This window comes from Cebus imitator, unplaced genomic scaffold, assembly GCF_001604975.1.
Source record: "Cebus imitator isolate Cc_AM_T3 unplaced genomic scaffold, Cebus_imitator-1.0 Scaffold61, whole genome shotgun sequence".
Taxonomy (NCBI): Eukaryota; Metazoa; Chordata; class Mammalia; order Primates; family Cebidae; genus Cebus; species Cebus imitator.
The window spans coordinates 9,594,933-9,612,405 of NW_016107376.1; the positions used below are offsets into that span (position 1 = coordinate 9,594,933).

Genomic DNA, 17,473 nt, shown 5'->3' on the forward strand with positions numbered 1-17,473 from the left:
GTTCACAGGATGCCACATAGTCACTGTTTGGTAAATGCTATCCTTTGCAATTTTAGGCAAGACAACAGTATAATTTAAATCATTTAATTAGAGTTAAGCAAAATTGAAGTCTCATCATTTTATGGTGTATTTGGGTCTAACTCCATTAAAATAACATAGAACAATAATGTATACAAATAAAAATGCCTTCATTGATTTCAAATTAAAGAAAACAAAATCTCTTCCCTTCATAAATAAGCCATTTATATATTTTCTTACCTTAGTTCTTAGTGTACGTACTTAAAAGCAATTTAAATATTAATTTTCTAAATTTCTAAACTACAGGAGTTTTAAAAGTTTTCAACATGCTTGAAAAGATTATTAGTGCCCATGGTGAATATATCATATCTCATGTGTATTGCATCATGGCGTTGAGAACATTTATTATCTTTCTGGTATATTTTGACATCGATTATTTGGATATATACGCTCTGAATAGGATTGTATTTGTTTTGACACATTGTCTAGTACAAACCGGTTCTCTCATGAAGATTTGTTTTTTAACAAAACAACTCTTGTTAAAAAACAAATATTCCGGCCGGACGTGGTGGCTCACGCCTGTAATCCCAGCACTTTGGGAGGCCGAGGCGGGTGGATCACGAGGTCAAGAGATCGAGACCGTCCTGGTCAACATGGTGAAACCTCGTCTCTACTAATAATACAAAACATTAGCTGAGCATGGTGGCGCGTGCCTGTAATCCCAGCTGCTCGGGAGGCTGAGGCAGGAGAATTGCCTGAACCCAGGAGGCGGAGGTTGCGGTGAGCTGAGACCGCGCCATTGCACTCCAGCCTGGGTAACAAGAGCGAAACTCCGTCTCAAAAAAACAAAACAAAACAAAGCAAAACAAAAAACAAATATTCCATTAGCAATGTTAACGGTGAGAAACAGTGGAGCTTCACCATTGAATAACTGAAACAGCAGCTTTGTTAAATTATGTAGGGTAACCATACATTTCTGTTGTGCCTGGGACAGACCTAGTTTAGGTCTCTCGTCTTGAAGAAATTACTGATAGCCCTCTCTTTCACTCTCAGAAGTGTTCATATTTGGATGGCAATTTATATGGTCACTCCATGGATGAGGTGACCCCTTTTTTTTTTCTTATAGAGCTATAAGGACTCAGTCTTTATGTTATGTATTGTTATTTTTACTGATTCCTAAAAATAATTTTGAACTGATTTAAAAATTTAAATTTGGCCGGGCGCGGTGGCTCACGCCTGTAATCCCAGCACTTTGGGAGGCTGAGGCGGGTGGATCACGAGGTCAAGAGATCGAGACCATCCTGGTCAACATGGTGAAACCTCGTCTCTACGAAAAATACAAAAATTAGGCATGGTGGCGCGTGCCTGTAATCCCAGCTACTCAGGAGGCTGAGGCAGGAGAATTGCCTGAACCCAGGAGGCGGAGGTTGCGGTGAGCCGAGATCGCGCCATTGCACTCCAGCCTGGGTAACAAGAGCGAAACTCCGTCTCAAAAAAAAAAAAAAAAAAAATTTAACTTTAACAAAATTTTCTTCTTGAGATCATAAGATTGCTTGCAAGCTTCAGTTTTCTTTTGAGCCACTTTAAAGTGTGCATAGTAAAGTCAGGTGGCATTCTACTTTCGTCTTGCCTTCTATAACTTCAAAAGAGAAGTTTGAGATCACAGCTTATTATGTTTGGCACCGGATTTCAGAGATGGCTTTTCTTTATCCTTACACTTCCTTCTTGAACATTTCCCCTGATTCTGTGAGCTTTGATTATTTTAAATGGAAATGTGTCATCTCATTATCTTAGTTAAATTTGTTCAAATGTTGGCTCTTTTGTATGCCACAAATAACTTATACTTTGATGGCAATATATTTTCCAATGGAAATACTACTCTGTCAACAGGAATAAGTAGACTTTTAAAGTGCTCGATTTTGAGGACATGTTTAAAGGGGATATTTTATTTGTCCTAACTTTTTCATGTATTGCGACTACCGAAAACATATCAAAAGGTAAAAATCAAGCTTAGTTATAAATTCAACTACAATATGAACTCTTTGGGGACAACCTTATCTTTAGTATTCTCCACAATGTGGGAAAATTTCTGAACACACAGTTTGGTTTTTAATGATTGATTATTCCTTGATTGGTTAGAAACAAATAGGAATGCATTAAATGTAAATCATGTATATGGCATTTTCTTAAAAAAACATGTATTATACTCTGGTAACACTTTAGACTTATTTTATGCTTTCGGTTCCTTCAGGAGCCAGATCATTTGACCGTTTAATAATTTGTTATTGAAAATGTAAACTGAGCTTGGGTTTGTCATCATCATCCATTTTAGAAATTATACCACTGTACGGAATGTCAAGCTACATTACCCGGGAAGACCAGTACAGCAAGCCTCCGCACAAAAAACTGAAGGACCGCCAGATCGACCGCCAGAACCGCCTCAACAGCCCTCCTTCTTCCATCTACAAAAGCAGCTGCACCACCGTGTACAATGGCTACGGGAAGGGCCACAGCGGCGGCAGCGGCGGGGGTCCCGGAATTAAGAAAGCAGAGCGGCGAGCAAGAAGCAGCCCGAAGTCGAATGACTCAGACTTGCAAGGTAAGGCTCCAGATGTTTGTTGTAAAGAGTGAATCACCAAGACGGAGACATCTCAAAGGATGTGTCCACATCTTTTACATGAGAGTTTTATTTCCTGGTGGTTTGTTGTTTTGCTAAGAATATTTGAGTAGACCTTCTTTGATCTATTTCTTAGTAAAGAAAGAAGATTGCATTGTTTTTTATTAATAGTTCATGGCAGAAATACTACATTTCGGTCACATACGCCATGCAACTTTCTACTTAGTAGCAAGTATTTGAAAATCTTTTCACGTTAGCCTACTTCTTTTGTTCCACTGTGAATAGACAGATGTGGAAGAAATCCACAGATAATTTTTTCCAAAAGTGTAGGCTACTTTAAATCTCAAAATAATTATACCTTGATTTGGAGGAAGGTTTGCGTGTTTAAATAAAGTTTTGGGGGTAGTTTAGAGAGAACCTGTTTTGATGCCACATTAAGGAAAACCAGTGGCTTGTTATGTAGGCATAGGGAAGAATGACTTACATGAAGCAAAAGCGGTAACATTTTGATAAGGCAGGTGAGTTTATAGATACAAATCACTGGAAAACAAAGACATGAACAACTTTTAGAGATAGGATAAATTATTCAAGTAGATTCCCTTTTTCATTCACAATCACATTCTCACAGACACACTCCCCATTTCTACCTGGCTGAGATACAGTAAGGAATCTGATTAAAACACTCATTGATTATAACACTCATTGAATTTATGGATTCCTTACTGAAAAGTAAGATACGGTGCAATATTTGGGCAGCATAAGAGAGAGGAATAGTAAGATACAATGAAATGTGAATAGATCATGTGTTCTTTTAATTCTTCTTTTCTCTGTTTTCTAAACTCTACGCAAGTATCACGTTATTCTTCTAATTCTTAAACAAAACATAAATAAGTATCATACAAAAGAAACCAAAGAGTCAAGAGGGTTTTACACAACTCTTAAGGGAAGATGCTGGGCCTAATATAATTTTTAGTCAAATGATACTGTAATTTCTAAGTTTGAAATTAGCTGATTCGGAGTGTTACAGCTCAACCATGACTGTACAAGAATTTATACCAAATAATTAGGAATAGGTTTTCCTAAAGAGAATTTTCATCCAAAGAAAAGCGAGGGAGAATATATGAATTGTCTAGCGAGCTTACAAAGTTGGAAGCACTGTAATTACCTGACTCACTCTTTAATAGCTTTCACCTTGCCTTGCACCAGAACTGATCTAAGGCAAATGACATAGACACATGTAGCAGTAGATAAAATAAATGTAAGCATGAAGGAGCCGAAGGATGATAAGGGAAGCAAATTATTAACACGATGAAGGCAGGGTCCCCGTAGAGTTGCTTGACGAGGGCCATGTACTTTGTTTTGAGCCTCTTCGTTGTCAAAGCGAAAAGGCAAACGCGAATCACGTAGAGTAGACAAAGAATAAAGCACTTCTTGTTCATGGCTTCCATAATGTTTCAGTTGTGTCTGCCTCAAAACGTGGTTGTTGGCTCAAAGGATCCCAAAAGGCTATTCCTGCTTTCTCATCGTCCAGTGTATCTCCTGCTGGAGTTTACTGCAGATGACATCTACATCTGTGCCCCAGAAACAGACTTCTTAATGGATTCTTAAATTTACAATGCCACCTAATTAATCTAAAACTATACTTAATGCTAGTATGATAAACCTAATAGGTTCATATGTGGTTTGCACAAGAATAGAATAGATACTTAACCGTGACATGGGACTTGTGGGGTTTTTTTAAATTATTATTACTGTTTTACTTAGGTTAAATTGTCCTCATGGCCAAAAGAGATAAATCTTTTTCCTTTTTTTTCTTTTCCTTTTTTTTTGAAATGGAGTCTTGCCCTGTTGTGCATGCTGGAGTGCAGTGGCACCATCTCGGCTCACTGCAACCTCCGCTGCCCGAGTTCAAGCCATTCTCCTGCCTCAGCCTCCCAAGTAGCTGGGACTGCAGGCACATACCACCACACCTGGCTAATTTTTTTCTTTTAGTGGAGGTTGGGTTTTGCCAGGCTGGACCTCCAGTCATCTGCCCACGTCGGCCTCCTTCGCTTTTTTTGAGACAGAGTCTTGCTGTGTTGCGCAGGTGGAGTGCAGTGGCACGATTTTGGCTCACTGTAACCTCTGCCTCCCAGGTTCAGGTGATTCTCCTACCTCAGTCTCCTGAGTAGCTGGGATTACAGGTACGTGCCACTACGCCCAGCTAATTTTTTTATTTTTAGTAGAAATGGGGTTTCATTGTGTCGGTCAGGCTGGTCTCGAACTCCTGACCTTGTGATCCACCTGCCTCGGCCTCCCAAAGTGTTGGGATTGCAGGCGTGAGCCACCACGCCTGGCCTCCTCCTTTTTACTTTATTTGCTTTTGAGGGAATCTAGTTGAATATTTTACCTTTTCACCACTTGCAGAAAACACATCTTTAAAAAAAGACAAACTTTAAATTTGTGCCTGGTCCGATGATAAAATTAAGCACATGTAAAAGAAGCAAACAACTTATGTTAATATAAATAGATGTATTAGATAGATGGAGATACAATAGTTTCTCTCTTGAGGCCTGAGTCTCTCAGTTAACTGTGCTTCGGAAACTTTAAAACAATAGAGATTCATGGACCGCATTTTAGACCCACTAAATCACAATCTTCACACCAATTTTGACTTCATGTTTGGTTTTTATTTTAAATCAAACCTCCATTGTGAATAATGTATAATCAGCCAGGATAGAAAATTATCATAGTCTCATAATAGTGAGGATGGCTCATCAAGTTGTACACAGTATAGAACAGGGACTTTATCTGTTGTATCCATCATTCTCCCCCTCCTTCCGGTACTATACCTGACACATAGTAGGTACTCAGTAAATATTGTTAACTGAGTCCTGTTTTCTTAATTGCCTTGTTTTCCAGAGCAAGCCTTCTTTTTGAACACACGAAGCTATTGTACCATTTCCTTTTCCTGGAACAAATTGTTGCATTGCTCAAGGAAGCTGCGCTGTGGCCAGCCTCCCCTCTCATTTCCTATTACCCTCAGGAAAACTAGCATGACAGAGCCTCATAGTACTCTCTGGGAAATATGGGGCCTCTGTCTTCCTGCGGTCCCTTGGCACTAGTGATGTGGTGTGAGCTGAGAACAGTTGGGGCTTTGGTATTAGACATGAAGTAATTGGCTTAGAATGGGGCTTTGCTAATTTCTATTTCCTTGTAGTTTTCCCTGAGTCTCCATGTTCACATTGGTAAAATGGGCATTTTAATTTCCATTGTTCAATATTAAAAATACCCTTGCTCAGTTCTTAACACTTTAACGTAATGGCAACCCTTATGACTTGAGTATTCTTGTCTCTCTCATCTTCGGGACTCCTGTGATTATAAGGTCACCTCTCAGCTGAGTTAGCTGCCCCTCAAAATAGGCATCTCTCTCTACTCTCCATCTGGTGTCCTATCCCCTTCCTTCATGCTCCATCCCCCTCACCCCAGCCCCCTACATTTCTTCTCCTTTAAGCCAGAAGTGGCTTCCTTTGCTTAAACCCACCTTACATGTTGAAAGCTAAACCCTGCATTCCTGGACCACTGTCTCTGAAAGTTGCTTCCAGGTTTTTTTGTTTTTTGTTTTTTGTTTTAAAGACAGAGTTTTGCTCTTGTTGCCCAGGCTGGAGTACAATGGCGTGATCTCAGCTCACTGCAACCCCCATTGCCCAGATTCAAGTGATTCTCCTGCCTCAGCCTCCCGAGTAGCTGGGATTACAGGAATACCACCACACCCAGCTAATTTTTGTATTTTTAGTAAAGATAGGGTTTCACCATGTTGGCCAGGCTGGTCCCGAACTCCCGACCTTAGTTGATCCACCCGCCTCGGCCTCCCAAAGTGCTAGGAGTACGGGCATGAGCCACTGCGCCCAGCTACTTCCAGGCTCTTTTAAGAAAGGTTTCCACTGGCTAGAAATGCACCTGATACCCTGGGATCCTGTCTGGTGGAATTGGTGCCAGATCTCACACAGCTCCACCTCCTCCTAGGGTACTTACAGCTCTGGATGAGGGAGCTCTGGTGCATCGCCTGTTGGGGCTTTCTTTCTCATGCATTTCTTACGATTCTCTTCACTCCCTCTGAACCTTAAGAGACCTCCCAGAAGGGCCCCCCTTGTGTTTTAGGACTTGTGATTATTCATTTTCTGCTCCAGCCCATCCTCTGTTGTGGCTGCAGTTAAATAGAATCACCTCCTTGAGAACCTCTGTGGTGCTTTCCACTCTCTAGAGAGTAAAGCCAAAACTGCACGATACGACCCATACTCACCTCTCGCGGCCCTTCTGATTCCCCCACGAGACGCGCTGTGTTCTGCCCCTTTTTGTGAATATGCCTCCTTCTCTTTCCTTGGCCTATCCTTTCAGTTCCTCTGCCTAGCAAACTCCAAGTCAGTCTTCGAAGAGCTAGCTCAGTTATCACCTCCTCTATGAAGCCCGCCTGTCTCTCCAACGTATAATGGTGGCAGATAAGTTAGGGGAAAATATTTCAAGAGTTTTTGCCTTACTTTTCTCTTCCTCTCCAGCATTTGATTTTAGAACAGTGCTTTGGCATCAAGTCCACAGATGTTCAAGGACAGGAATGGAAAAATTTGTTCTTGTGTACAGAATATTATGCAAGAGCTGGGCCTTGAGCCTGTTCTGTGGCCAAAACCCAGTTAAAATAGTCACATTGCCGTTCACTGCAGAAGCTGAAAAAGCATCTGTTGCTCTTCATTGAGTAAGAGGGAAGCTTCATTTCTTCCATTTTATTCTTGATAGAAGCCAAAGCATACAATATTTTAAGGAAGCTATTGCGTGGGATCCAGTGAGTCAGGATCTAGTTTTCTGACTGAAATTTCTCAATTTTCAGCCAGTTACAGCCTCTTTGTCATACATCCTCAGAAGGCAGTTAGGTTATCTACTAGTATCGTTTTAGAAAGAGTGATGTGAATTTAGAGTAAAAAACAAAAGCTTTGATGAGTCTCCACTGTCTAATATTAAAAGACCTAAGTAGTCCCAATAATGTGTGTATGTGTTTGTGTAAGGGCAGATGGTGGAGGGAGAGGACATCAAGAGTACAAAGTCAGAATTTCCAAACTTTTTTTTTTTTTTAAGACAAGAGTCTGGTCTGTCGCCCAGGCTGGAGTGCAGTGGTGCAATTTCCACTCACTGCAACCTCCACCTCACAGGTTAAAGTGATTCTCCTGGATTACAGGCACTTGCCAACATGCCAGACTAATTTTTGTATTTTTAGTGGAGATGGAGTTTTGCCATGTTGGCCAGGCTGGTCTCGAACTCCTGACCTCAGGCGATCCGCCCACTTCAGCCTCCCAAAGTGCTGGGATTACAGGTGTGAGTCCCCCGCGCCCAGCCTCCAGACACTTTTTTATGTATAAAAATGTTCTGTGTGCTGTTGACATTGCTGATCTTCACTTTGTTCCTAGGGCTTGCCCCGAGAGTGAGGATGTCTTTTTTATATATGACTTTTAACATTTTAAAACCATAATGGAATTATAAGATTCTAAATCACTGCTGTCTCAGACTATGTGGCATAGAACATGTCATTTCACTAAGCCTTGGTTTCCCTTTCAGTAAAATGAACTGGTGACTTAGGGTCAGTGATTTTCAAAATCTTATCAGTGAGCAGATTGCCTCTTTTTTCAGACAATCTTGTGTGAATTACCTGTTTTAAATGCAGCATCCCTTCACCCCTACCACATCACACACATGCATATACACATACATGTACACACATGCATTCTGAAAGCAGAGAACACCAGAACTCCAGATTTGACTGGAGGACCTGGGTCCTTGTCACCCTCTACAAGGCTTTCCCATGGATCCAGTGCTTGCCTGGGTCCTGGCTACTCACAGGCTCAGGCCAGCAGTATCAGTACCATCTAGGAGCCAGTGAGACATGTGCCCTTATGACCTGCTCCAGACCTACCGAATACAGGCTGTGTAGGCGGGGCCCACCCATCTGTGTTTCATCAGGCACTCCCGGTAATAATTAGGCACAGTAGCATTTGAGAACTGCTGGCCCTTTGAGTACCAAGCGATTTTTAACCAAGATTTTAAATGGCAGGGGTGGGAAAGCGGCAGGTGGGAGGCATTCAGTTGGAACACTTGGTTTAAGTTGAAGCACGTTTCTTGTGCTACCTGTATAATGATAAATATATACTAGGGCGGGAAGAGTTCCTTTAGTGTGGCTAACATATAGGTAGCAGCTTATGCGAACTGTTCTAGAAGTTACAGTGCCCTATGGGAAAAATTGGAACAACATGGTAAGAATTCCAAATATAGAAGAAAACGAACATACAGCAGCATACTTTTGGCATTTGACCTTTGGAATTGTTAGCAATCCAAAGACTCGGTTGCATTTTAGATCACATTCCACCACGTAGACTCCCAGTTTCTGGTTGTGACACTGAAAGCCAGTGATGAGGGTGTTATTCCTGTGCGTGTCTCTTTCAGAGTTCCCAGACTGCCTTCCGACTCCAGCAGCGTTCCTTATTACCGGTTCTTTGTATTCTGATTCTTTCTCAGGTGGTCCTTCCTGCCATTTTTTCTCTTCCTTTTCCTATATTTTGTGATCATTTCTCAGAAACCAGAATCAGACTACAGCTGTGCTTCCCCTAAAGTGTCATGAAAGTGTATTCACAATAATGGTAATTTTTCGTAATGAGAAGTCGTAGTGCACTAAGGGTTGGGACAGTGTTTTTTCCCTCTGGGGGTCTGAGATCGTGGCCGTTTTTGGGTCCTTGGAGTCTGTCCTCTTGCTGAATAGCTTGAGCTCTGAGTCAGGGCATGGCAGCATCCACCTGCGCAGGGCTGACAGTGGTTTCCTTTGTCTGGAACGACGTGCTTAATAAGGTCTGGAATGTTGGGAGGCAGGACAGATTTTCTTTTGGAATCTCTTTTGGTCTTGGCTCCCTGTGGCAGTAATGTTTGTGCTTTTCTGTTTTCTGATTAAAATAGGATATTGAGTGGGGCTTTTGCACTTCACAAGTGGCAGATTTCCTCTTTCTCTTGTAAGCTTTTTCTGTCTTGTGATCGCATATCCCAGGCATGCTCAGACGAGGTGTTTTGGAAGCCTAGAGTTTGGCGGGGTTCTTCTTTTCCCCCCGAGTGTGTGCTTCCCTTACTACATTTGAACACTGTACTGTTTCCAGATAGAGTTTCAATATTGCTTTCTCTCTCAAGTCTGTAGTTGACGATGAATCCTCTGTGTTTCCACCTGTCCGCAGCTGCGTATAAATTCTGAGTGTGGCCAAAATATCAAGAAAACATGAGAAAAGTTCAAAGTGAGCTCAGGTCAGTGGAATTCATCCATCTGGCTGCCAACTACAGTCTGAAAAGTGAAAATAGTCCAAACAAGCCCAAATAACTTTTATTTTTTAAAAGGGCAGTGGGGACCCCTGGATCAGAATGCAAGAGACATGAGACATTCTTCTTGGCAGGAAACTGGGCAATGAACCATCGCCACTTCCATCGTAAGCATTGGCTGCCAGATCCGTCGCTCAGTCGCAGAGGCCTCTGAGTGACTTTAGTTAGGGGCCAAGCACACTTTAATGCCTTGCAACTGTCTATGTGTGGGATGGAGATAGTTTTGGGGACAGAAGGCTGTTTCATAAGGAGCATGCTGCTCATTAACATGTGCTGCCTCACTTTGACATTATTATCCTGCAGGCCCATGGCTGGAGAAATCAAACTATGATTAACTTATTTTTCTATAAGACCCCTGTATGATGATGTTTGCCTGCCTCACTGGGATGTTGATTTTACTAGTGCAAAGGCAAATTGAGCTCAACAAAGAGGAAGCCATGGTGGCCCAAATTGTTAATTAGTGGAGTATACAGTTGTCTTTGTTAAGCTACATCACTTATCCTGTCTCTCTTGTATTTTTGTTGCAATCTGGAATGTTTTAAAGATGTTAACTACGTGATTCTTTCAACAGAAAAGATGAGACATTTTTGTCATCTCAAGAAGTCTTAACCCATTAAATCACACTTGAAGCTTCACATTTTTCACTTACATATAAAAGACAAACAGCATGCAAAAATAATTATTGAGTTTTCTTTTGAAATGAATGTTCACCAGAAGTTTGAGGTCAGAATTTTGATTAGTTTTTACCATATGTAGTACTGAGCTCTGTAAACCCATGTTATTTTCTCTGCCTTTTTGATTTTTTGGGAACTGATCATAATGGCATTTAGATGACATCAGAACCCGTGTTGGTAAAATAGATGTCATCCCAAAGAACCCTTTAAACAGCAGGTATAAGTGATGATATGGTTTGTTTCTGGTATATTTGTAACCGTCAATTTTATTGAATTGAAACTGTTATATGTTATTTCTCTCATTTAGCTAAGTTGAATTCTGAATTTAACTGGGTTAGAGGTCTTCATCACAAATGTGCCGTACTCAGAAGCAAAATATGTGCTAGTTGGGACCTTGCAGATCTTGGTTTAGTCTCAATTCAGCCACTTGGGAACCATGTGCCCTTGGGCATGATAGTTAATCTTTCAAGGCTTCATTTTCTCCTTGTATGTAGAAAATAGGGTAATTAATGACATCTCTTTCACAGGACTATCACCAGCTCTTAGTACATTTTCAGACACTAAGTGCTTTAAAAATGTAGTGGTATTGGTAAAGAAAGATGATGACATTTTTTCCTTGTGAGAACTGCTTTCTGCGGGTCATGTTAGCAGAACCTCAGCCTGCAGCCATCCCCGACAGAAGGCTGTTGGGCAAGACATCCTTTAGTCTGGGTCAGTGTTAAGTAATAGTGAATGCCAAGGACTTGAGATAGGGGAGAGTTGAGAGGGGCTTCCACTCCCCCCAAAAAGTTCTTGGACTATTGCCAACCCACAAACAACCTGCTGAATGCTGGGCAAGAATAAAATGCAATTCTCTCTCTGTGCCTTTTCTCCGTCTCCTCTCTGGCCTGAATTCTCTGCGTGGACCTATGGAGTGGGGTGCGACAGGCCAGCTTGATTCTGTTTGAACCCCCTCAGCAAATTAGCCACTGTAACTAACTTTGCTAAAAGAGGGGGGTTGCAGGGGACATGAACTGGAGGCGATGGGCAGATAACAACTTCTCCATATTGATTTTTCTCCTACCCACATTCCTTGCATTAGGGCAATTAGTTAAGCGACATGTGGGATAACCCAGATGGATAAGCTAACCGGGTAACCCATTACATTTCCAAGTCTTTCACAGCTTTTCCTTACACCTTGAAACTTGTGTACCATCTCTTCCGCATTCTGTGGGCTGCATAGACCTGCTCTGCTGTGTTGTGGAAGGGGTGAGCACTGGGTGTAAGTAGATCGTGGGGGTGATAGGGCATCGTGGAGGTCACTACTAGGTGTGTCAAGGCAGAAACGCTTTCTGTTAATACCTTATCTGAAAGAGTCTCAGCACTTGGGATGGAATTTTGGCAAATTTCCTGCTGCTGTGGCAACATCGTTTTTGTCGTTGCTTCTCCTTCTCTGGAAAGGAGTTCTCGATCTTTACATAAACCGCGGTAGGAAGAAGCAGGGTGTTGAATTTCTGGTTTCGTGTGATCAGTATTGTCACGTGATAATGAGCGAATATTGCGCATATGCTCATTATAGTTCATGCTTTCTGCCACGGTCAGTTTTGATTTTTATTTTAAATTTAATTAGTTCAACCAAACACCCAGTGTGGCTGACTCTGTTACCCTAGTTCAGTTTTTGGTGCCATAATGAGACTTTGATATTCTAAGAATTGAGTAGCTAACGCAAGTGTGATGTGGGACGGGTCCTTGGGAAACAACAGTAATACTACCAGGCTGATGCACCAGTAATTGCGGTTTTTGCCATGACTTTTCACCCACGGAATAGCTCAGTGCGTGCAATTTACAAAGTAATGAGTGAAATGCTCCCCATAGTTGACTGTAACATTTCCTCATTTTTCTGTGGTGCTGAATTTGCTTTTTAAAAACCTCTTCTCCTTGCCGTTCCCTTCCCCATTCCAGATTGCAACTGCTTCTGTCCAGTTGCGTAGAAGACGGCGGCTTTCCATGTAGGTGTTATGCTCAGTAAAGGGCAGAAGAGACCAGGTCATGGTGGGGATGATGTGTTCCTAGCACAAAAGACAATTGTGATGGTTCAGGAAGACTGGAAAATAGCGAAGGGGGAAAGAAATGAGAAGGGCTTCAGAGGAGTGGCACATTGAAGTAAAAGGAAGTAGAAAGAACAGGAAAAACAGGTGGAATGAAAGGAGCACACACAGTGGGCGGGGATGATTAGACTGTGGAATAAAGATAATTTGGGGGAAAAAACAGGCAGAACATAAGAGAGGTTTCATGGTTCCATGGTTGTAGATTCCATTCTTCCCACTAGATTAACTTTTCCCAGAGGGCGGGGAGGAGAGGGAGCCGGGCTTTTGGCCCTATTGTGGTTCCCGTCCCCTTTTGCTGGCAGATCCACTTGGAACAAATCTCCATGTGAATACATCTCCTGCTCTTTTCCTATTTGGAGTTTCCTGAAGCCTTTGTCTTCCTCTTGTGTTGGGTTAAGGCATCCTTTACCAGCATGCATTAACTTGATAAATTAAAAGGGAAGTCTTAAGTGGAACTTTGAAAAACCCCATAACTCAATGTTGGGTTTTTTGAATATGACTTGAGGTTGTTAAAGTGATGCTTTAGAGTTTTGATGTGCTTAAAAAATGGAAATTGAGATTCTTTTTTTGTTTTTGTTTTTTGAGACAGAGTCTTGCCCTGTCGCTAGGCGCCAGGCGTGTTATCAGCTCACTGCAACCTCCGCCTCCCGGGTTCAAGCAATTCTCCTGCTTGAGCCTCCTGAGTAGCTGGGACTACAGGCGCGCGCCACCACGCCCAGCTACTTTTTGTATTTTTAGTGGAGATGGGGTTTCACCATGTTGGCCACGATGGTCTTGATCTCTTGACCTCATGACCCACCCACCTTGGCCTCCCAAAGTGCTGGGATTACAGGCATGAGCCACTGTGCCTTGTCTGTTTTTTAAGTTAAAAATTAAGCACAAGAAGATAGGTATGGTGGCTCACATCTGTAATCCTAACACTTTGGGAGGCCAAGACAGGAGGATTGCTTGAGTCTAGGAGTTCAAGACCAGCCTGGGCAACATAGCAAGACCCCATCTCTAAAAAAATAAAATAAAATTAGCCAGATGTGGTCAGCATGCCTGTAATCCCAGCTACTCGGGAGGCTGAGATGGATGCATTGTTTGAAGCCAGGAGGTCAAGACTGCAGTGAGTGTTGATGATTCCACTGCACTTTAGCCTAGATGATAGAGTGAGACTCTGCTAAAAAAAAAAAAATAAAATAAAAAGCACAAGAATGTGTGTGGGGGCACCCCTTTTCCTTATTCCTGAGTTAGTGTGTCTTAGTCAAAAGCAGCTTGCTTTGATTGAAGATGTCATGATTATTTCAAGTTCTGTTACAAATGGAGTTTACTCTCATATCCCCTTGGTCTGTTATAAAAAGCAAAATATATAGCATTTTTGTGAAATAATCAAGCCTCGCTTCCTAGACTTATTAGAATTACCTCATGAAAACCACATGAGGAAGTGAGTGGGAAGAGCTAGGCCTACAACAATTAAATTTTTATTTCATAAACACATTTATTAGCACTACTCTTAGTTCACATGGTGAACTTACATTGACCTCTTTTTCCTTTTTTTGAAAAGACACAAATTATTATATGGAACAGGAAGATCTTTCAAACCAGGAGGGATGGAGAAACTGCCATATTTTAGGTTCACCGAGTTCCTCAAAACTATTTAAGTGTTTTGCCAAGCACATTTTTAAAAATTCATATTTAGTCTTTCAGGAAGATTTATCTTTCGTTGGAATGTTGCTTCAAGGAGCCCTATAAGATATCAGCATCTCTTGAAAGCTCTGTTAAAAATGATGTGTTACTTAAATGAAAAATGGTTATGGGTGCGTTAATTATTCAGCTATTAATGTTTTTTTTTTTTCCTAAACACTCTGACAGCATTCATATTATTTGCTACTTACACTGTCATCTGTGGGAAGATGGCCACAATTTAATTGCAGACAGTTTTCCATTTGAAAACTGTCTCTTCATTTCATTGAAGAATTTCACGTCTGGGAAGTCTATTCCCCATAGAGTTTAGTCTCTGGATGTAGTGGTCACAACATTACACAGAGGGCAGAACTATTTAGAGTAAGTTAGGTAAGTTGCTATGGCATTTGCATTTCTCAGAAGAAAGATGATCTTTTAGGTAGTAAACATGCATGCCGGGTAGAATCAGTAGGATTTCCTGATTTGCCTGACTCTGCAGTGGTTCTGTGCTTGTTTTCTGCATCATTTCATTGGTATTATTTTTGGAGACAGGATCTTGCTGTGTTGCCCAGGCTGGAGTACAGTGGTGTTGTCACAGGTCACCGCAGCCTCGAACTTCTTGGCTCAAACTATCCTGTCTCAGCCTTCTGTGTACCTGGAACTACAGATGTGTGCCACCACACCTGGCTCATTTTTAAAAATTTATTCTATTTTTGTAGAGACAGAGTCTCACTTTGTTGCCCAGGCTGGTCTCGAACTCCTTGGGTTCAAGTGATTCTCCCAGTCAGCCTCCCCCAGGGCTGAGATTACAGGTGTGAGCCCCCACCCCCAGTCCTGCATTATTTCTTTTAAATAATGTCAGGGCCATCAGGTTTTATGGCCCTGCTACCCATAATTGGAATGAGAAATACAGTAATCGTCTACATCTTAGCCTTTAGAGTTAAGATTTCAGAACTTCGTTTTCTGAACTGAGTAATCTGGGGTGTTTGTACCCAGAAATTAGGATTCTCATTCATCTCTTTTTCTTCTACTTTATATTTTTATTGTTTGCATTTTTAGATTCTATAAATTCTGTAACCCTCTCTCCTGTTCTGTATATCTCGCTTCTAAAAGTTGCCATATTTATCATCACTAATATGGACTTTTAAAATTCAGCACTTTTTATTCACTCATTTATTGCTGAGGTATTTTTATTTTATCTTGCATTTCGAACTGGGTAAGGAAATAGAAAATGATAAAGATGAATGAGAAGAATGTTCTTAATGCTAGATTATTGTCATAGCTGTCAACCTATTTACTTTTGAAGAAGAACATTTCAATAATTGCTGTTAAGACTGTGTTACGAGCTCATTGAGTGTGTCAGAGGAAAAGGAAGCACTTCAGATGAGCTAACTGCCCTTCTTTAATAAGGGTGCGTGGTCCAGTTGCTATGTTGTCCTTGCCATCTTATTTCCGTTTCCTTCCTGCTCACCCTTTTGTCCATTTTTATCCTTAAAAATCTCAGTAGGCGATCAATAACCCTTGATCAGAGGATAAGGGAGAATAGATCCAAGTGCTGCTTGTCGGTAGATCTGATAAAGACTCCGTTTGTGTGGAAAACCTGAAACTTAAAATGATTCTCAGAAATTATCACTAGGGTTCATTTGTAATATTGGGTAGATTACGTTTTCTATAGATGGAAGATTGCTGGTTCTATGGATCAAAAATAGCTGAATATTAGAAATTGTATGTGGTTCAACTTCATATTCCACACAGCAATATGACTGCTAATTAATAGGTATCCATACAAAGTACACATCTCTGCTCTGTTTCTCAGCGGTTGCTATGCTAGAGTTTGTTTTGTTTTTTGTTTTTACTTTCAGTGGCAAAAAAGACTAAAAGGTTTAGGGAGAGAAAACAGTGAACACCAACGAACACAGGCAATTTGCCCACTGCTAGGATGTTTTTTTGCAAATAGATATTAAAAGTGATCTTTTGGGGGTAGCAGTAGATCAATAATCTGTTTAAGGTGGGGGATACTGGATTTTATAAAAATATGAAGGAATAAAATGAAATAAGATCACAGTGCCCAGGATGTTTACTTGAAATGGTGGCTAGAGTCCTATTGATTAATGCTGGTGACTGAGACGTTAACATTGAAAAGAAGCCATCCCCAGACAATTGGTAATTATAGGTGACAATTATGTTATTATACTTTATTTAGGTAGTAGTTTTGTTCCTAGAAAATGACTTTTATTCAAGTGAAAAATGTGAAGCATTTGAGAACTGGATGTTTTGTGGCAACTTTTGTGTATAATTTTGCAGTTTTATTCAATTTCAGAAGTCTTCAGGGAATATTTTCAGGCCTAGATTTATGGACACTGTTCATAGTGCCTGCTACCGAAAGAACATTCTGCCATCAGGCTTATTGGAAAGCATATTGTCTGTTTTCCTGCTATCCTGTTGTGAGCAGATGTTCCCTCAGCATTTTTGAATGATTTTAACGCACAAGATGGGAAGAATAATAAGTCGAAAGAAAAAGACAGCAATTAATTTTTTGACTTGGTAACTGCACCTGAGTGGGAATAAATGTCAGTATTCTCAATCTTTTTTACCCCTCTGCTAAATTTGAGGTAATACCATGTGGCCACCTAGTCTGTCATCAGACCCTACAAATTCAGCAACAAGTCTCAGTTCTGTATTGGGAGAATGGATTAAAAATAAGTTTGTAGGCCAGGTGCGGTGGCTCACGCCTGTAATCCCAGTACTTTGGGAAGCCGAGTCAGGCAGATCACCTGAGGTCAGGAGTTCAAGACCAGCCTGGTCAACATGGTGAAACCTCATCTCTACTAAATATACAAAAATTAGCTGGGTGTGGTGGCGGGCACCTGTAGTTCCAGCTACTTGGGACGCTGAGGCAGGAGAACTGCTTGAGCCTGGGAGGCAGAGGTTTCAGTGAGCCGAGATTGCACCATTGCTCTCCAACCTGGGCGGGAAGAGCGAAACCTTGTCTCAAAACAACAGCAAAAATAAAAAATAAGTTTGTAGGCTGGGCG

At 41.2% G+C, this 17,473-nt stretch overlaps 1 protein-coding gene across 2 annotated transcripts in view; it reads left to right on the forward strand.

Moving 5' to 3' along the window:
- The window catches only part of FNDC3B (fibronectin type III domain containing 3B), a 374,192-nt gene that overhangs the window by 226,306 nt on the left and 130,413 nt on the right, over positions 1–17,473 (forward strand). For both annotated transcript variants that reach the window (XM_017529886.2, XM_017529887.2), the window contains exon 6: positions 2,351–2,617. In XM_017529886.2, coding sequence (XP_017385375.1) covers positions 2,351–2,617 — 267 coding nt within the window. The remainder of the gene's footprint in view (positions 1–2,350; positions 2,618–17,473) is intronic.